Here is a 20,765-nt window from a genome sequence, read left to right as displayed (position 1 = left end):
CACCTGTCCCCCATGTACAGATGGGAAACCTGAGGCCCAAGAAATCCTGTAACTTGTCCTCACCCGCCAGAAAAGAGCCACGCTGGCCATGACATCTGCACACTCACCTAAAGGGAGTTGCTGGCAGAATGTGTGCTGGGGGTGAAGTGGATAGAATTTAGAGTCTATCAGAGCAGGCAGGACAAGTGGCTTCACCAGGTGGAGCCTCCGTTTCCCCTCAGGGAAGGTGAGCCGATCCCGTTCCCACCTTGGTACAGAGACGGGAGGGTGCCTGGAGCATTCCAGCAGCTTTTATAGGAAGACTGGGCGGCAGAGACGAACCTGGGACGGGACCCATCCAGATGTCTGTTTCTTGCCCAAGCCAGGGGACTCAGGCAGTGGGTGTCCGCAAGGTCACCAGCCCCTCTGAGACTCAGTTTCCTCTTGTGAGAAGTGGGAGGGACCCTCACCTTCTCCACAGGCACCTGGCGAGAGGGAAGGAGAGCCAGCACCTGGGAGGTGAGCGGGTGCTCTGGAGAGGCGGGTCCCGATCCCACGCTTCCCCTACTCTGGTCGGGCTACGGGTGCAGCACCACGACACCATCCCTGGGACTGAGACGCCCAAGGTGAGGGACACGTACGTGGAGAATCTGAGCGCGGGGATGCACGGCGTGCACAAGCTGATGGCCTCCATCGTCCAGGACAGGACCCCAGCCCACTCAGGTAAACGAGGCCCCCACAGGATGCTTCTGCAGACCTGGGAGGAGGCTGTGGCCGTCCTGACCAGAGAGCCCGCGGGGTCACGGAGCGGCACTGGAACACCTGAGTCTCAGTCTTGAACCACCGCCCTTGTGTGCCCCTGAACTTGGCACGTGCCTTGACTGCTCGGAGGCTCCTGTCCTGCCTGCGATGTGTGACCCTTAGACTGATAAGCGGCAACCTGGTTTGGCATCTGCTAAGCACGCATCACGCAGGGTTTAACGTAATGCCTGGAAAGTCCGGAAGCTGGGAACTTCCGCTATCCTCACCGTGTAAGGGCACACACGGCAGAAGCAGAGAGGTTGTGGACGGGCTCAGGGTCGCTCAGCCAGGAAGTGCGGAGCAGGGATTGAACCCGCGGCCCCGCGCTGCCCTGATTGCAGAGGATGCAGGGGTCCTCAGGGGCCTGAGCCCAGCCTGGATCCCCAGCGCCCTCTGAAGTTCGGTTTGGGCGCGGATCTCCAGCCTGTTTGAAGGGAGGCTTCTGTGGGTGTAGAGTAACTGGTGATGCCAGTTTGGGACCGAGGAGCTTTCTGGAACCAGGAGGTCCTGGGGGCACCGGCACACGTTGGTCTCCCTTCACGTGCCCGACGCGTCCCGTGCACAAGGCCTGCTGCCCCTCCCCCAGCTCCACACATCAGCCAGACCGGGTCACGGTGCGTCCTCACAACTGACCTCACCGCACACCTGGCCGCCCCCCTCCCCCCGTGTCTGTGTGTAGTGCCATCTGACCGTCAGACCGGGGAAGGGCCCCAGGGACCAGACCTGCGGCACACAGGGTCACAGCCCACAGATCACGGGGTTGGTGGGGGAGGCAGTGGCAGCCGAGCCGGAGTCTGGGGTCTGAGTTCCCTGCCAGGTGGGGCCATCCATTCCCATGTCCTCACCAGGGTGGCCTCCCCGAGGAATGAACTGGCAGAGGAGGTCAGGAAAGGTGTCCCGGCCACAGGGAAGAGCCTGGGCAGAGGCGGGGGCTGGGAGGTGTGTGATGTGTTCAGGGATCTGGGAATCATCAGACATGGCCAGAACTGCCCTCGCTGGGAGTAAGGATAGAACAGACATGGAATCCAGGCCGCATCGCTGGGGCTCAAATGCTGGGCTAGGTGATTCGACTGGCCCCGCCAGCCTCCCGAGAATTCTCCAGTCCTTCCCGATACCAAGCACTCAAATTGGGAGCCAGATCTTAGTAGCAGGTCATGTTGGGCAGGTGACTGTATTTCTCTGGGCCTCAGTTTCCTCATCAGTCAAGTGGGGCTGTCAGGGAGTGATGTGAGAGGAGCACGGGGAACCTCAGCTCTCCGGAGGGACCCTGTGTGTTCCCTTCCAGCCTTCCCTGCCCGGGGACCGGGAACAGAGCCCTGAGCGGAGGATGGGGTGCCGAGTGTAGGAGCCGACTAGCCCACCGGTCCCGATACACAGGTCCCCTGGGAGCTCTCAGGGCTGTGTCTCACCTGCCTCCATTTCCATGTGACAAGGGCACCCAGGTGTGTAGGGTGAGTCAAAGGGCAGCAGGTAAAGCCAGGTCTCTGCGTTTAGACCCAGAACGTGGGGGACACGTTGGCGTGGTCTTCAACCCCTTGGCCTGGACGGTCACCACCATCATTACCCTGACTGTGGACTCCTCCTGGGTCAGCATCACCGATGCGTCAGGCCACCCGGTGCCTGCACAGTATGGGAGTGACACCAGCTCATGGCGGGCACGTCCAGAAGTGGGAGCAGTTAAAGGAAACGTGTACCGACGGGGTCCTCGCTTCGAGGACATCCCCATGGGAACCCATATCCAGTGAGGGTCCTGGGATCCACCATGGGACAGACACTGGGCCTTGGGCATCTGAAGTGGCCCGAAGTGCCCCCCACTGTCCCCTCCTTGTAGGACCTCCTGGCTGGTCTGACCTGGTTGGGCGGCTTCTCCTCAGCCCCCTCCCTCGGGTGTGTTGATATTCTCATGTAAATTTCCACCTTTTCTGGGAAAGGCCCTCAGGAGTCTTGAAAGGGGCGCCTCGAGGAGGTGCTGGTGTTCCAGGCTGGCCCAGCTGCCTGTGCCTGCACACCCAGACACCCGATGCGCGAGGTCTGTTCTCATCCTTTCCACTGCCTAGAGCTGCAGGGGTGTCCCAGGGTACCCTGCCTGTCCCCCGGGGCCACTGTTTTCCTGGGGATGTGCAGGGGGTGCTGACATCATTCAGCAAACCCTCCGAATGCACATTCTGGTCCAGCTGGGCTGAGTGCTGAGCCCCTGGGCACGAATGTCATGCTCAGAGCAGGGAACAGCAGGGGTGCCTGGAAGGAAGGGCAGTTGCTGATGCTGGTGCCCGAGGAGTGAGGGAGGCCAGGCAGGGAGATGAGGCTGGGGCCGGGTCCTGTCGAGCAGGGAGGTGCCTGGAGGGAAGTCAGCTCAGTCCATGACGGAAAGACCCTGCTGACTCGTGGGTAGTGAGCACCCAGTCCAGGAGGTATGCAAGCCACAGGTTACGGAGGAGACTGAGGGGTTTTTGAGCCCTGAAACCCACATTGTGTCCTGTCCCACTGGCCTTGCATGTCCAGAAACCAAGGGAGAAACAACCTACATACGACCTGCATGTGCTGACCACCTTCCGGGCCTCAGTTACCGGCACTACGGCATCAGGAGTACCAAGGGGGCCCAGACGGGCATCCACGAACCAGTTGCCACCATAGTTAGTTCCACCCAGTTTGGGCGCAGGCCGTGGACGTGCACTGGTCCAGGGATCAGGCACCTGTTGCGGGTGAAGAATGACATTACAACACCGTGTTCCTGGACCATGACACCAACCTGATGCACAGCATGTGGGAGAGGTGAGGTGCAGCCATTGCTGGTTCTGAGGCAGAGGCGTGTCCTGGGACCTGAGCTGTCACTCCCCACCTGTCTCTGTCCTCACCTGCTATGGGAACCACCAGAAGGTGGCGAAAGCCCTTCCTGCATTAGCGTCTTGACTTCTGTATTGTCAGATTAGACCAGTACAAGAAAGCCCTTCTTGAACCTTATCATTCCAGGGCTGTCGGTCCCTAACAAAAGTTGAGGACCCACTCCGGGAAAATATATGATATTCACATCATGCATTTTCTTAAATTTAAAGCAACATAAATCATCCCGTCTGCCCACCAACTGCTAAATCACTCATCCATCCATCTCCTTACCTCCCGTTTACCTATCCATCCATCCATGCATACAACATACCTACATGTTGCATACATACCTACATACTTACCTACATACCTACATACATACACTATCCCTCTTGTTCATGCATCCATCCAACCACCTACCCGCCCATGCATCCACTAAGCCCCGTATCCACCCATGTATCCACACACAAACCACCCCTCCATCCGCCCATCTGCCCCGCCCACCCACGCACCCTCCCACTCATCTATATGTTGACCCAACCACGTGTCCATCCACCCACGCCTCCGCCCACTCACTCATCCAGCCAGCCATCTATTTACATATCCACTCATTCAGCAACTAATTCTTGGCAGCAGAGAAGGCAGGTGACCTCCAGGAAAAGGGCCTCCCAGATGTTTAGAGCCAGCCCTGTCCATACTCAGGCCACATCCAGATAGTTTTCATTCCACCCCACCTGCCTCTGCTAGAACGGCCACTTGCTTTTCTTGAAGTGACCTCCCAACAGCACTGGAAGTGCGGGAGAAGCAGGAGGTCTGGGGGGAATATCTGGAAGAACGTCAGAGTGAAGGAGCGAGAAGGGAAGGGGAGCACGGCTGTGAGGTGAGTGGTACCTGGGGCTCAGCCCCAAGCCGGCTGTCCACAGCTGTGCACCCACAGAGCAACCAAGCAGTCACTGCATGGCACCCCATCAGGAGCTCTGCCCTTCGGTCATTGCACAGACCCTTCTCGAGAGAGCACGGAGCAGGCAGGACGGGCCGAGCGCAGCCAGTGTGGGTGGTCAGTGAAGAGCGGGGACAGCAGTGGAGTTTCTGAAGGGATGTTGGGGGCACGCAGCCAAGGCCAGAAGGGAAAGGCCTTGGGGCCAGACTAATGACAAGGATTCTTTCTCTCCTCTTCAAAGGGCGAATGGGCCCCTTCTTGGATGCCTCCTCTTCCTCCCTGTCCATCCCCACCACAGTAGCACAGAAATTCTCGAAATCGGTCAGAAGTAACCACTTCTTCACGTACTGCCTTGTGGCAGGGCCACCTCCTGGTCCCAGTCATGGTTGTGCCTTAGCACACACACAGATGTACAATCCATATACATGTCTACACCACATATGCATCTACACAATATACGTGTCTACACCGTATACCCATCTACACCACATACCTATCTACACTAGGTACGCATCTACACCATATACCCGTCTACACCATATATGCATCTACACCACATACCCTTCTACACCATATACCTGCCTATACCATATACCTGTCTACACCACATACCTGTCTACACCATATACCTGACTACACCATATACATGTCTACACCATGCATGCATCTACACCATGTACATGCCTACACCCTATACATGTCTGCACCATACACCTGTCTATATCATATACCCGTCTACACCATATATGCATCTACAATATATACCAGTCCACACCATATATGCATCTACACCACGTACTTGTCTACACCACATACCCGTCTACACCATATACCTGTCTACACCATATATGTGTCTACACCATATACCTGTCTACCCCATATATGCATCTATACCACATACCCGTCTACACCATATACCCATCTACACCATATACGTGTCTACACCATATACCCGTCTACACCATATACCTGCCTACACCATATACCCGTCTACACCATATATGTGTCTACACCATGTCTACAGTGCATGTGGTCTGAGGCCAGTGATGTCGGGAAACCCAGCCTTACGTGACTCAGTGTGAAATGGGTTAATATTCTCTGCCCTCGGGCGTCTGGAGAACTTGATGAGGTAAGGTGAGTGAGGGCGCTGGCTCCTGACACCTGGGCATCTGGGTCAGCAGGACAAAGGCCCCCGCTTGTGCCGGTTGGGGTCCTGCGGAAAGGAGTAGGGTGGGCCCAGCTGGCCGCCTGGAGAGCAGGCACCACCTCCGCGGGAAGCTACCCCTCGGCTTATGCTCTCAGAGCCCTGTTATGTAGCCTCTGTCGCCCTCCAGCTTCGGGAGGAATCTGAGGCCACTATGGCTCGGGGAAGAGGGGGCGTCTCACCGGCTTTATCTGATGCAAGTGCATGAGCTTCACCCAGCGGCCTCGTGCCTGTCACTTACTCTGCCGAGATCACTCGTGTTCACAGGTGGAGGCTGGCGTCTGCGGAGAGGGCTCGTTAGCCTGCTCCCCGATGGCGAGGTCCGTGCTGGGGACACGTGTGTACAAATATAATACTGTTTTCCCTTTCCCGTCTCTGCAGAGAGAGTAACCGCAACAATGATACGGATCTGCAGCCCATTTCTAATAACTACGCATCTGCACCCAATGAGACCGCGAAGCGCCCCCGGAAACCAGTGGGAATGCAGATTGTGGCGGGGGAGCTCAGGACCGAGATCCGGCAGTACCCCTACAGGTGCGCTCGGGCTCCCCCAGGGTCGTGCGAGGTGCGCGTGGGCGGGGCCCTGACGGGGTGAGTGTCCATGTTTGCTCCGGTTACCTGCTCTGGGACCCGTGCTTGGCACATGGTCGTTCTCCATGGGAGCTTGATGGAGAAAGGGCTACTCTGCTCCCTGGCCTCCTGGCTCCATCGCACGTGCTGTGTGCCTCGTAGAGGGTGTCCAACTTCAGAGCTGGGACAGGAACCCACAGGGGCAATGACTCACGCAGGAGGGGAGTCTCGCGTTTTCATGACAGCACAGCGTTTTCATGACAGACCTAAGCCATCCAGGCAGAGCACCCCAGCTCCTGCTTATCAAGAACCTGGACCTGGCTCCTCCCATAATATGCCCAGGAGGGCTCCCTGCCCCCCTGCCCTAGCTGCAGACAGGAAGGAGGGAGGGAAGGTGGAATCAAAACCAGGAAGGAAGGAAGGAAGAAGGAAGGAAGGAAGAAGGAAGGAAAGAAGGAAGGAAAGGAGGAAGGAAGGGAGGAAGGAAAGAAGGAAGGAAGGAAGGAAGGAAGGAAGGAAGGAAGGAAGGAGAAAGAAAGAAGGAAGGGAGGAAGGAAGGGAGGGAGGAAGAAGGAAGGAAAGAGGAAGGAAGAAAGAAAGAAGGGAGGGAGGAGGAAGGAAGGAAGGAAGGGCGAGCCACTAGTTCCCAAAGCCTGACCCACAGATTTGGCTTCTGCTCCAGGAGGGTGAGGGACACGGATCACACATAGGCCATCTACTCCCGACTCACCCACGTCCTGAGCTGCCCTGCCGTCGCATCGAGCAGGAGTGCCGGGGGGGGGGGGGGGGCTTGCAGCTGAACCACGAGGCCATCCTGAGGACCAGCACCACTCTACACAACCGCCGGGTCCTCTCCTCGGACAACAGCGGCTGCCGGACGCAGCGGAGGCACTTCCGGAAATACGCGAACAACATGAACGACATCACTCGGGTACGGCCTGCGATGCCCGGGGGACGCGGTGCCCACGGGGGGTCCCTGACGGCCCTCGTCCAGAGGCCGGAGCGGGGAGCCCGTTAAAGCAGCCCCTTGCAGTGGCAGAGCCCCCTTGCCCAGCTGTGCAGTTAGGGGTGGAGGCCCCGTCCCGGGTCACACCTGGCGTCTGGCGCCCCCACATGCAGAGGAACGTCCCCGTCCCCACCCGCGCCTCAGTTTCCTCTCGTGTAAGATGAGCGCCTCATCGGGGGTGGGTCTGAGGATTCCGAGATGATGCCAGTCAAGGCGGAGCGGGGCCTGACCCACGTCAGCCGATCCTCGGAGATCTCTGCCTGGTGGAAGCCGTGAGCCACGGCCCGAAGCCGGACCTCAGCTCCCACCACCTTGGCCTCCAGCCCCGTGAACTGGGGCAGGTGACCAGGAGCCCCTCTATGGCTCCCTGCTGACCCGACCTAGGGAACAACCCCCTGGCCAGAGCTGGGCGGGTCAGCGGGAGCAGCCCCTGCGAAGCCGGCGCTGGGGGCCTCCTATGCCTTCAGTCAACGTCACCTCTTTCCCATCCGTGGGGGCCCGTAGGGGTATGTCTTCACCCTGCTCGGCTTGCGAGTTCTGGTCCCTCTCCTCCCCTTGCTAGTTCTCCGCTAGGCAGGGGCACCGGACCGTCCACGTGGGTCCGCCCAGGACATTTGGCTCCGGGCCATCACAGAGCAGCGGGGGGATGTGGCCGCTTTCCCGGACCCCACGTGGCCCTTTCTCTCTGTAGCCCCCATCGGCCTCCCTCCCAGTTCGGGCTGGACCCCACACATCCCTCATCGCCCCTGCAGGAGTGTGCACTCGGGTTTGCACCCTTTGTCCAGGTGGGGAGACTGAGGCTTGAGTGGGCTGAGTCCCCAGCTCATATGGTCGGGACGCAGTGGAGCTGGTCTGAAGGACAGTCTGTTGGTCTCCACAGTCAGAGCCTCGACCGTACGTCTCCCCGCCCCACGGGGGCTACCGCTGTGCCCGTACAGGGGGCTCCCTGGGGTGGCCAGACGGGGGCCCCCCGACCTCCAGCCTGGCGATGTTTGTGTCCGCAGAATCACCACCCCGTGGTTCAGTCCGCCTTCCTCGAGGACGACAGAAGCGGGCTCGTGCTGCCGTCCCAGCAGGCACGCGGCGACTCCAGCCAAGGGAACGGGCCCGTGGAGGTAGGAAGGGGCCCCGCGGCCACCCCCCGGGCAGGAGCAGGTGGAGGCGGGCCTGTCGCTCGCTCTTCCCTCCAGGTCATGCCCCATCGCCGGCTGTGGGACAATTTGGACTGAGGTCTGGGTACCAGCCTCACGCTGAACGACACCTCCGTCGTCTTCCCTGTGCTCTGGCCGCTGCTGGGACCCGGGCCCCTCACCACGGGCCTGCTCCAGGGGGGTGGGCGGGCGCGGCAGCGAGAGCTGAACAGTAAGGGGCTGTTCGTCCCGGAATGAACCTGGGCAGACCTGGGCGGGGGGGGGGGGGGCACCGTGATGGGGACAACTGCGAGCAGAAGGCAGCTCACGCGTCTCTGATCCAAAATCTTCATTTAGTATGTGGGCAAGGACACCTGGGTGGCTCAGTCAGTTGAGCATCTGACTTCGGCTCATGATCTCATGGTTTGTGGTTCGAGCCCACGTCAGGCTCTGTGCCGACGGCTCAGAGCCTGGAGCCTGCTTCTGATTGTGCGTCTCCCTCTCTCTCTGCCCCTCCCCTGCTTACTCTGTGTCTCACTCTCTCTCAAAAATAAACATTAAAAAACAATTTTTTTTCATATATGGGCAAACTGTGGTGCAGAGAGGTTCGGGTTCACTCAAGCTCATGTAGCTGGTGTGAGTGGATCTGAGGCTCACTTCAATTCGATCTTCTACCTTTGCCCTGAATGCTTCATTTTCTGCTCTAATGTCTCCTTTTTGTCTCAATATGACATATTTGGCCTGATGCCTTCAGCTCTAGAGGATCAACATTAAAAGACTTGTTCTATCCGATTTCTGGGTATGCCGTCACCAGGTGAGGGTGGTTCTAGTCCCTGGTCTGGTCAGCACAGCTCATGCGTTGCCTCCACTCAGACCTCTGTAGATTTACAAAAGTTCCGTGCGTCTACTGAAATAACTGAACATGAGAAACAGTAAGTAAGGACTGTGATTAAAGATGGGACTTTGGAGCAGCCCTTACACAATGAAACACCCAGATGCAACTTGGTGTGTTTCTCACTCCACCTTGTACTGGGGCTGGTTCTCCTCACTTGCAGAGGTTTTGATGAGATGTGGTTACAGTTTCTCCCTTCTTCAGTTTTAGAGCCGGGACCCTCCCAGGGCTTTAGAAGCACGCAGGCTCTTTCTTGGTCACGCAAGAAGCACTCATTGAGTGCTTGCTGGGTGCCGCACAGCATAGATGTGTAAGGGCCAGGGCTCTCCTGAAGGACCTCCTGAGCTGTCCACTGGGGCGCCTGCTCATTCAGACCTAGGGTTAGGGAGCACGGGGAGCGGTGCTGAGGAGAGAGCCTGGGGTTTTGTGCTTTGGGGACGCAAAGCCTGGAAGAGATCAGGGTCCAGTTTGAGGGGTGTCAGTTGAAGTTCTCTTGTGTGTAAGTAAAAGAAAGGGAAGAGACAGCTGGTTTTGCAGAACACGCAAGCTCCCGGATCGGAGGAGCTGGACAAGAGGCTGGGGCAGGCGGGGTGGGGGCAGGGCAGCTGGGAGTCTGTGGGGAGCAGGTGTTCACAGCCATCCCCCCAGGACGGCCATGAGCTGCCTCTAAGGCTCTGGGTCTAAGGCCCCAGATCCCAGACCAGGAATCTGATTGGCCAGCAGACGGGGGGCTGCCCCAGGATCGGTCCGTGGTTCCTTCCAGAAGACTGGGGGCCCTTCTCGCAGAGGGGGATGTCACCGTGTCCAGGAGGACTCATGGCTGCGGTCAGCATCTCCCAGCGGCCCCAGTCTGGTCTCTCTTGGGTGCAGGTGACATTCGGCATGAACTGGCTGAACCACCAGGAGACTCAGTTCCAAGGATCAGGCACAGGACAGAGGGAAGGGAGGACTGTGGTTGGTGCTCGGGGGCTGGGACCTTGATGAGGCCGCCCCTCTCCCTCCCTCGCTCAGCTGTGCTCCTCCCTGCCTGTAGACGCTCTGTCTACTTCTTACTGGGAAGCGGCTGTGAACTCCTCTGCGGTGCATGTCGCCCCCCCTCCCCCCGCCAAGAACCAGACTCAGAATTTCCAGACGCAGGTGCAGAGTCCCAGGGAAAGCTCCTGCTTGGGGCTGATAGGAGCTGGTGGCCTGATCCCAGACCCACCACTGTCGCCAAGGGACTGGGAAGAGGTGGGGGCCCCAGCTGCAGCCCAGGGTTCAAAGGGCATGTCCTAAAAGGAGGAAGGGGGCGCTGAGGTGCCTTCTGAGCAGGGGGATCCTGGATGACAAGAGGGGAGATGCTGACGTCCTAGACCTTAAAGAGAAATCATGACCCTGCCCTGTGATCTTGAACAAACCACGTCCCCTCTCTGGGCGTTAAGCTCCCCATCTGTGCTCTGAAATGGCTGGATTAGAGATTCAGGGTCCTTCCAGCTCTTGGACTGTGTGATCTGAGTCCAAGACTCCCTCCTCCCTCCCCATGTCCACCAGGCTCCCCTCGGTGAGGTCACCTGTTCCTCTTCTCTGCCCCATGGGGAGACTGAGGCCCAGAGGGAGGCAGTGAGGACCAGGGTCACTCAGCAAGCAGGGCACACGATGGGCATGGACCCCAGTCCAGGATTTGTCCACACCCATTCTCATGGACCCCTTGTAACCCCACCCCCACCCCCCGGCCATCGTCCACCTTCTGCCAGAGCTTCAGGCTGCACACCCGTCCTGCTTCCTCCAGGGACTCCTCCTGGAGCCCTGAACAGCTGACTTCCCACTTGGCCTCTGGACTCAGGATCCTGACTGCCGGAGTTTCCATTCATTCAGTGAACAAATGTCTCTTGTGCTGGGCACTGGGCTGGGAGCAGTGACCTAGGTAGGCAAGGACCCTGGACTCACAGAGCTCTCAGACTAGAGGGGGAAGCCGCCAAGCCACCAGACAATGATGCTGATGTTCATGTTAATCCCCCAGCAGGCATCATGGAGGGCTTCCTGGGGGAGGTGACCCCTGCCATGAACCAACTCATCCTACTGTCAAAGTCTAGCTGGACCCTCTCCTCCCCTTTCCCCTGTCAGAGCTCGAAGGCAGGGCTGACCGCCCCTCAGCCACCCTCTTGTCCCCGGAGCCCCACCCGGGTCCTGGCCGCACCAAAGAGACCTCAGGAGTCCACAGATTAAGGAGGAAAAAGAAGAGACTACAGGCCAGATAACACCTTCGTCTCTGATCTAGTGGATCTCGGGGACCGCAGCTCATTTCTGCAGCCAAGTGGCTTCCTAACACTGAACCCCCTTATCGAGAACCCCCACCGGTCACAGAAGACGCTGGGCAGGCAGCCTCCCCCACACAGGCAGAGCGTCCCCTTCCCATTTGTGTGCGGAGCCACCGAGAGTCAACGGGTCTCCTGTGGATGGCTGCCTCCCAAAGGAGAAGGGGCTGGACTGGGGGTGCCCCAGGCCCACTGAATGAAGGTCCCTCCTCCCTGGAGAGCAGCGAGTGAGGGGCAGAGGGAACAGAGCCTCGGGGATGGAGTGAGATCCTCCCGCTTTCCCCAAGCTCACGGCCGCCTCATGAACCAGGTGTCTTGTCATCGCCACCGTCGTAACCCCCACCGTCATCAGGAGACAGGGACTTGCCTGACTCAGGACTCAAATCCATAACCACCGCCCTGGGACACGTAGAAGAGAGTTCACAAGCCTCTTGTGCTGCAGTTGCAAGAAGGCCCAACCCCCCCTGTCCTGACACAGCCATGTTCATTTCTCCCCCAGGACACATGGCTGGTGGGCTCAACAGAAGGCCCTTGTCACTGTGGCCACCAGGGCCCCTGACAGAGGGAGGTCATAGTCCAGCAGGTGCTTCCTCCTTCACGGAGGCAAGACAAGCTTCTGTGCAAGGGACACATCCCTTCTGCTCCCTGTGCATCGGCCTCGGGGCCTCCGGGCCACACCACAGCACCCAGGGCAGGGAAGGGGTCCGGCAGAGCACTGGGACGCTTGGGCACAGGCCCAGGGACGACCACACATCAGACCAGAAGGGAGACTTGCAGGCACCCTTGGCATCGCCCCTGTGGGTGCGACAGGAGGCCTTGGAGGCTGCCGGACCTAGAATCTTCCCTCTGGTGCCCACCTGCTGTGTGGCTTTGGGCAAGTGACTGCACCTCTCTGAGCCTTGGTTTCCTTGGCCATCAGGTGGAGGCCGTGTCAGCTGCCTTGCAGGGCGGGTGAGGGTGAGAAGTGGAGAGCAGGTGCGGAGTGCCGGGTCCAGACTGGAGGATTGGGGCTCCGAGGGGTCCTCACTGCCGCCCTCCTTCTGTCCCTCAAGGCCATGGAGGAAAGGCCAAGGCAGACCTCCGCCGCGTCCTCTGTGGCTCCAGCACCTGTGTGAGGTCGGGGAGGACCCGGTCCTGTCTCAGCCTGTGACGGTGAATCTGAAGGTAACCGGCCCACCCCCGGCCCGCCCTCAGACCCCTGTGAGAGTCCTCCCTGGCTGCGGGCTGCGGCTCCAGCAGGGAGGCCGTGCCTCGTGTGAAACCCCCTCTGGCAAAGACCTTGGCAGAGAGATTGTTGGGGGTGTTCTTACTAAAGCCTGGAGGGGGCGCCGGCGGGGGTGAGGGGCACCCCTTCCCTCCTGCCTAGCCTTCTAGGCGTTTGTCTTTTCTCTGGTCCCTTCCTGGGTCACTTTGTCCTGCAGCCGGCCTTTGTCAGCATGCTGGCTGTTTTTCTTCTGCTGGTCCCCCCTGGTCACAAGCAGGCACAGTCCCCACCAGCAGATGTGAAGGCAGAAGGGGGGCGGGCAGCAGCGAAAAGGGCCTTGCCCCCCAGTGCTTTCTCCTGTCAGGGCAGGGAAGCTTCCCCCGAACCGTCTCCACCTCCGGGCAGCAGACGGTCCCTTCCTTTTCAGTGGCCAGAATCGGCCACTGGCCTCCCCCCCGCCCCCCACAGGAGGCTGGGTCCATGCCTATTTGGCACAGGGATGGTCAGCTATGCCTGGCCTCCTTCCTGGGCCCCCTTGAGAAAATACGGGGAGAGGGGGACTGGATGTTGGAGGCACTCAGAGCCTCCTCCACCTCCTGGGGATGTTCATCCAGCACAGCACTTGGGGAAGCATGCTTGTCCCGGCCTCAGTGTCCTCAACTGTAAAATGGGGCTGCAGTCCTGTCCGGACTTTGCTGTGAGAATTAATGAGGAGCTGTGTTGTGGCCCTGACCCTGCTTTGCCTCTGCTCAGCTCTGGGGCCTCGGGGTAGCTCACCCTCCCGGTTCTCCTGTCCCTGCAGGTCGTGCTGGGAGGGCTGGGTTCCATGGTGGCCGTGGAGGAGCGCTCACTCACGGGGACCTCGGACGTGAGCACCCTGTACCGCTGGAGCTGGAGGACACAGGAGCGTTCCCACCACAGAGGTTGGGGACACCCCGGTTCAGGCCGTGCCCGGGAACCCCAGCTGCTCCAGCCTGGCTCAGGAGCTGGGCAGCCCTGGTTCAGATCCCAGCTCTGCCCCTTATGACCTGTGTGACCCTGAACAGGCTACTTTCCGTGTCTGAATCTGTACCCTCCTGAATCTACCACAGAAAGTTAAGAAAGGCTTCGGGTCCATTTCCACCTGCCAGGGACCCACACAGGTCAATGTGGGGGGACTGCGTCTGCAGACAACCCCTTGCCTCTGTCCTCAGTGAGGCCCGAACTGGCAAGCATATCCCGGGGGGTTCTGACACCTGCCATGCTGCGGTCACACCGCACACAGCATCATCAGCTCCTAGGAACCACAGGCAGACAGCTTCATGCTTCTCAGTCTCTCCCATCTTGTTCCCTGTGCCTGGATCTCTTTTGTCCCCTTCACTCTGGCCAGCTCCTACTTGAGCTTCTGCCAAGTCCATGGCTTGGTCAGGTGCTCCTCTGCTCTCCTGGTCCCACTCTTTCCTTTGTCTCATGAAGCTCCTCTGTCCACTGCACACAACATAGCATCAGCTACATAGCTGGACACTTAGTCATTTGGGGATGGATAGATGGATGATGGATGGATGGATGGATGGATGGAGGTTGGGTAGATAAATAATGGATGGATAGGTGGATAGGTGGACAGATGGATGCATGGATGGGTGGATGGATGCATGGATGGATGTGTAGATGGGTGAATGGATGGATGGATGATGGATGGATGAATGGATGAATAGGTGAATGTATGGATGGGTAGATGGGTGGACCAATGGGTGGATGGATGGATGGATGGATGAACGGGTGAATGGATTGGTGGATAGATGGGTGGATGGGTAAATGGATGGATGGGTGGATGTGTGTTGATCTATGGGTAAATGGATAGATCGATAGGTGGATGGATTGGTAAATGGATGATGGATAATGGATAAAGGATGGATGGATGGATGGATGGATGGAAAGAATAAAGGAAGAAGTAAGGAAGGAAGCAAGCAAGGAAGGAAGGAAGGAAGAAGAAAGGAGGGATGGTTGATGGATGATGGATGGATGGATGGATGGATGGAAAGAATAAAGGAAGAAGGAAGGAAGCAAGCAAGGAAGGAAGGAAGAAGAAAGGAGGGATGGTTGATGGATGATGGATGCATGGATGGATGGATGGATGGACATATGGGTGGATAGATGGATGGATGGGTGGATGTTGGATGGATGGATAGATCTATGGGTGGATGAATGCATGAGGGATGGGTGATGGTTGGTTTGTGGATGGTTGGATGGATGGTGGATGGGTGATGAATAGATGGATGGATGGATTGGTCATGGATGAGAGATGATGGATGAATGGGTGTTTGATGAACGATTGGGTAGATGGATGATGATTAATGGATGCACGATGGATTAATGGATGTATTGGTTTATGGAATGGTAATTGTGTGAATGGATGAAAGGAAGAGGGGTTGATGGATGGATGAATGGATGATGGATGGGTAGATGAATGGTGTATAGAATGATGGGTGGGTAGATGGATGGATGGATGATGGATGGAGGATAGATGGATGGATGGATGGATGGATGGAGTATAGATTGATGGGTGGGTGGGTGGATGGATGGATGGGTGGATGGGTGGAAGGATGGATGGGTGGATGGGTAGATAGGTGGATGGGTTCATGGATGGATGATGGGTGTATAGATGGATAATGGATGGATGGATAGATGGATGGATGGGTGGATGGGTGATGGATGGATGGGTGATGGATGGATGAATGGACAGATGGGTGGATATATGGATGGATGGATGGATGGATGGATGGATGGATGTGTGGGTGGATGGGTGAAGAGGATTCCCTCCAAAGGTCAAGTTTAGTGGAACCCAGTAATAGAAAAAGAGCAGGCCCAGCAGATGGCTTCTGTGAGAAAGCTCTAGGCACTGAGTGCTGCAGCCCATTGGGAATGAGGCCATGCATGGCCAGGACCACCTATAAATTACCCTCAAGGGAGGGCTGAAATGCAAGGGGCCCATGGTAGAGTAAGTTCTGGCAGGAGGGGACAGCCAAGGGCCTGCATCACGGGGTCACAACAGAGTGAGTCAGGTGGGGCGTTGTGGGGGAATGCTGGATGGAAGCATCCTAGGGAAGCAGGGGGCTTAAAGGACAGACCACCCCTGCTTCCCCCGGTGGCTCCAGCTCTGCAAGGCACCAGCTCTGCAAGGTGCCAGCCCTGCAAGGCACCAAGGTCACCATCCACCCAGAGGAAATTCGGACATTCTTCCTCCACTTTCAAGAGCAGTGAGGCCTTGGCAGAGTCTGTGGCTCCAGGGACGTTCCCTCGGCCACTAGAGCTGGCCCCGCCTACCCTCCCGCCTGGGGGTGTCCTCACACAAGCACACCCCTGCATTCTCATGCACAAGTCAGTCAGGAAGCCCCACTAAAGGCAGAGGGAAACACCCACCATGACACCTAAGGCACCTGCCCTGCAGGCCCCACCCCCTCTCTTAACCTGTGTTAAGCGCGGCCTACTGTGTTCCTAATGATGGGGTGTGGAGGCAGCATACGAGGGCAGGGGCCTCCGGAGCCCATGGGTTGCATGGGGGCCTGGTTTCCATTCGGGAAGGCTGCAGGAAGGTCACCCCCAGGCCAGGGCAGGGACTGTGGGAAGCTCAGACACCCCCGAGGCCTGAGCCCCAACAGGCTGGGGTGCTGAGAGCAGACGGCAGAATGTGCTCTATGTGTCTTTCCGCTGTCACTTCGGGGCACCTGGGGGACCCTCTGTGGGCTGTGTCTGAAATGGCCCAGGTACAGGGTCTTGTGTCCCGCTGTATCCACTGTAGGCTTCTCGAGGAGTCGCTTGTCTTGAAGTTGAAGTGTGGCCGAGAAGAGAGGCTGCTGGACACTGTCCTCTGGGAAATGAGGCACCTGAATTGTTGCTGACACCAGTTCCAGGACCGTGAAGGGTGGGGGAGAGGATGGCAAGGAGCACTTGTGAGTCTGGCTGAGTCCAAGGGGCGCCTCTGACCCTCACCTGCCCCGGCTAGAAGTAGGGCACAGAAGTGGGTTGCCCAAGCCAAGGATTCTGGAGTCACACCAAAGAGAAAGCCACAAACTCCTGGTAGGGCTGCAGGTGGAGGGAGCGGCACCTGGGGCATGGGAGATTTCAGGAGTGTGGGAGGCTCTCAGCACATACCTGACCAGGTCACTTCTAACAGGTAACCTCAACTGGACCCTGGAAGGAGCAGTCAGAGATGACCCACCTCACACCCTGACACTCTCAGGATCTGTTTGTAATAGAGATCCTTCCACAGAGCCTGGGGCCAGACAGGTGCTCCAGAACTCAGAATTCCTTCGATTTTCGGGATAAACAGCACATGTCCTGTGTCAAGGAACACCTAGCATTGGATCTGGGGCAACACCTGTGATTAAACGTTGCTATGGGCTGAATTGTGTCCACCCCAATATGTGTGTTCAAGTCCTAACCCCCCAGGACCTTAGAAGATGGCTGTATTTGGAGATGGGGTATTTAAAAAGTTTATTAAAGTAAAATGAGGTCGTGTGGGTGGGCTCTAATCCAACCCTTATTTTATTTTTTTTAATTTTTTAAGTTCATTTATTTATTTTGAGAGAGAGAGAGCAAGCAGGAGAGGGGGGAAGAGAGAGAGAGAGAGAGAAAGAGAGAGAATCCCAAGCAGGCTTCACAACTGTCAGTGCAGTTCCCAATGCGGGGCTCGATCCCATGAACGATGAGATCATGACCTCAGCCAAAACCAAGAGTCGGACATGTAACCGACTGAGCCACCCAGATGCCCCTAATTTTACCGGTATGTTATAGTTAGACAGTATGGTTTATGTCTCGGTGTGGTAGATACGTGTAGAGATTTTTAGGCACCAAAAAGTTTTGGGAGATCCTAGCGAAATTTCTCAAAAATACCCAAGATCTGTGTTTTCAGGAGCAGATGGGACTAACAGATCATGGCCATTGTTCTTGAGCAGGTTGTGGCAGTGTTCATTGTTCACGACAGCTATGAATTGTAAGCAACCCAGAGATCCATCCACAGCAGCGTGGAAAAATAGAGAGTGTAGTGGGTCTCCAAGTGTGGCCCCAGGACCAATAATACCAGCATCACTTGGGAAGCTGTTAGAAACACAAATTATCAGGTCCTACCTCGGACCAAACAAATCAGAAACTCTAGAGTGGACCCAGCAATATGGGTTTTAACAAATTTTCAAGGTTATTGTGATGCATGCTCAAATTTGAGAACCACTGCCAAAGGGCAATCAAAATGAGTGAACTATATTTGCAGATGACATGATACTATACATAGGAAACCCTAAGGATTCTCCCAAAAAACTACTAGAACAGATCATTGAATTCAGTAAAGTTGCAGGACACAAAAATCAATGTTCAGAAATCTTGTTGCATTTGTATGAACTAAAAACGAAGCAGCAGAGAGAGAACTTAAGAAAACAATCCCACTTACAATTATACCAAAAATAATAAAACACCCAGGAATAAGCTTAACCAAAGAAGTGAAAGACCTGTATTCTGAAAACTGCAAAACAATAATGAAAGAAATTGAAGACGACACAAAGAAATGGAAAGATGTTCCATGTTCATGGATTGGAAGAACAAATATTCTTAAAATGTCTATACTACCCAAAGCAATCTACACATTCCATGCAATCTCTATCAAAATGCCAACAGCATTTTTCAATGGACTAGAATGAACAATCCTAAAATTTGTATGGGACCACAAAAGACCTCAAATAGCCAAAGCAATCTTGAAAAAGAAAAACAAAACTGGAGGCAGCACAATTCCAGACCTCAATTTATACCGCAAAGCTGTAGTGATCAAATCAGAATGATCCTGGCACAAAAATAAACATATAGATCAATACAACAGAATAGAAATCCCAGAAATAAACCCAAAATTATACAGTCAATTGGTATTTAACAAAGGAGGAAAGACTATGTCATGGGAAAAAGATAGTCTCTTCAACAAATAGTGTTGGGAAAACCAGACAGCCACATGCAAAAGAATGGAACTGGACCACTTTATTATGCCATAGACAAAAATAAACTCAAAATGGATTAAGGACCTAAATATGAGACCTGAAACGATAAAAATCCTAGAGGAGAGCAGTGATTTCTCTGACTTCGGCTGTAGCAACATTTTTCTAGGTATGTCTTCTGAGGCAAGGGAAATAAAAGCAAAAATAATCTGTTGAGACTACACCAAAATAAAAAGCTTCTGCACAGCAAAGGAAACAATCAACAAACCAAAAGATAACCTACTGGATGGGAGAAGATATTTGCAAATGACATACCTGATAAGGATTAGTATCCAAAAATATATAAAGAATTTATAAAACTCAACACCCAAGAAACAAATAATCCAATTTAAAAATGGGCAGAAGACATGAACAGACATTTCTCTAAGACCTACAGATGGCCAACAGACACATGAAAAGATGCTCAACATTACTTATCATCAGGGAAATGCAAATCAAAACTATGATGAGATATCACCTCACACCTGTCAGAACGGCTAAAAACAATACAAGAAACAACAGCGTTGGCAAGGATGCGGAGAAAGGGAAACCCTCTCGCACCGTTGGTGGGAAAGCACACTGGTGCAGCCATTCTGGAGAACAGTGTAGAAATTCCTCACAAAGTTAAAAATAGAACTCTATGACCCAGCAATCACACTACTGGGTATTTATCTAAAAACTACAAAATCACTAATTCAAAGGGATACATGCACCCCGATGTTTATTGCAGCATTATTCATTATTTACAATAGCCAAATGACGGAAGCAGCCTAAGTGTCCATCTATAGATGAGTGGATAAAGAAGATGTCACACACACACACACACACACACACACACACACACACAGTGGAATAGTTCTTAGCCATAAAAAAAGAATGAAATCTTGCCAGTTACAATGACATGAATGGAGCTAGAGAGTATTATGCTAAGCAAAATTAGTCAGGCAGAGAAAGATAAGTACCATATGATTTCACTCCTATGTGGAATTTAAGAAAACTAACAAAGGAAAAAGAGAGAGAGAGAGAGAGAAACCAAGAAACAGACTCTGGTTACCAGAGGGGAGGTGGGTGAGGCGATGGGTGAAATAGGTGATGCGGATCAAGAATGAGCACTTGATGATGTATAGAACTGTTGACTCACGATACTGTGCACTTGAAACCAATATCACACTGAATGTTGACTACACTGGAATTAAAATGTTAAACTTAATCGGGGCGCCTGGGTGGCTCAGTCGGTTGAGCGTCCAACTTCGGCTCAGGTCATGATCTTGAGATCCAAGGGTTCAAGCCCCACGTCGGGCTCTGTGCTGACAGCTCGGAGTCTGGAGCCTGGTTCTGATTCTGTATCTCCCTCTCTCTCTCCCCTCCCCTACTCGTGTTCTGTCTCTCCCTCTCTCAAGAAGAAATAAGCATTAAAAAAAGAAGAAGAAAATTTAAAAACTTAATTAAAAACTGAGTGAACTATAACTACTTGTATCAGCACAGATGAGCCTCACATATACAAAATATTGAGTTAAAAAATCAAGAGACAGGGGCGCCTGGGTGGCTCAGTCAGTTAAGCAACTGACTTCCGCTCAGGTCATGATCTCACAGTTCATGGATTCGAGCCCCGCATTGGGCTCTGTGCTGACAGCTCGGAGCCTGGAGCCTGCTTCGGATCCTGTGTCTCCCTCTCTCTCTGCCCCTCCCCTGCTCACACTCTGTCTCTCTGTCTCTCTGTCTCTCTCTCTCAAAAATAAACATTTAAAAAATAACAAAAAATTTAAAAATTAAAAACAAAATATGGTGAGGAGAGGCTCCCATTGGCCAAAGCTGGGGTCATTTCATCACTAAAAAGAACAGGGACTGGGACACCTGAGTGGCTCAGTCAGTTAAGCTTCCGACTTCAGCTCAGGTCATGATCTCATGATTCGTGGATTCGAGCCCCGC

General features: G+C 55.1%; 1 protein-coding gene across 1 annotated transcript in view; it reads left to right on the top strand.

The window, feature by feature from the left end:
• Positions 1-16,083, top strand: part of MAN2B2 (mannosidase alpha class 2B member 2) — a 29,135-nt gene extending 13,052 nt beyond the window's left edge. Inside the window, 13 exon segments of the mRNA XM_047091300.1 lie at positions 461-702; positions 2,275-2,521; positions 2,762-2,832; positions 3,331-3,469; positions 6,129-6,281; positions 7,000-7,052; positions 7,055-7,248; positions 8,328-8,438; positions 8,514-8,685; positions 12,635-12,733; positions 12,736-12,803; positions 13,646-13,790; positions 16,010-16,083. Of these exon segments, the coding sequence (XP_046947256.1) occupies positions 461-702; positions 2,275-2,521; positions 2,762-2,832; positions 3,331-3,469; positions 6,129-6,281; positions 7,000-7,052; positions 7,055-7,248; positions 8,328-8,438; positions 8,514-8,685; positions 12,635-12,733; positions 12,736-12,803; positions 13,646-13,790; positions 16,010-16,083 (1,768 nt within the window).
• The last annotated feature ends 4,682 nt before the right edge of the window (positions 16,084-20,765 follow it).

The sequence above is a fragment of the Lynx rufus genome, unplaced genomic scaffold, assembly GCF_022079265.1.
Source record: "Lynx rufus isolate CCGP_SWC_20201006 ecotype Redwood Valley unplaced genomic scaffold, mLynRuf1.p SCAF_3, whole genome shotgun sequence".
NCBI classification, from domain to species: domain Eukaryota; kingdom Metazoa; phylum Chordata; class Mammalia; order Carnivora; family Felidae; genus Lynx; species Lynx rufus.
This window is presented reverse-complemented; position numbering and strand designations above follow the sequence as displayed.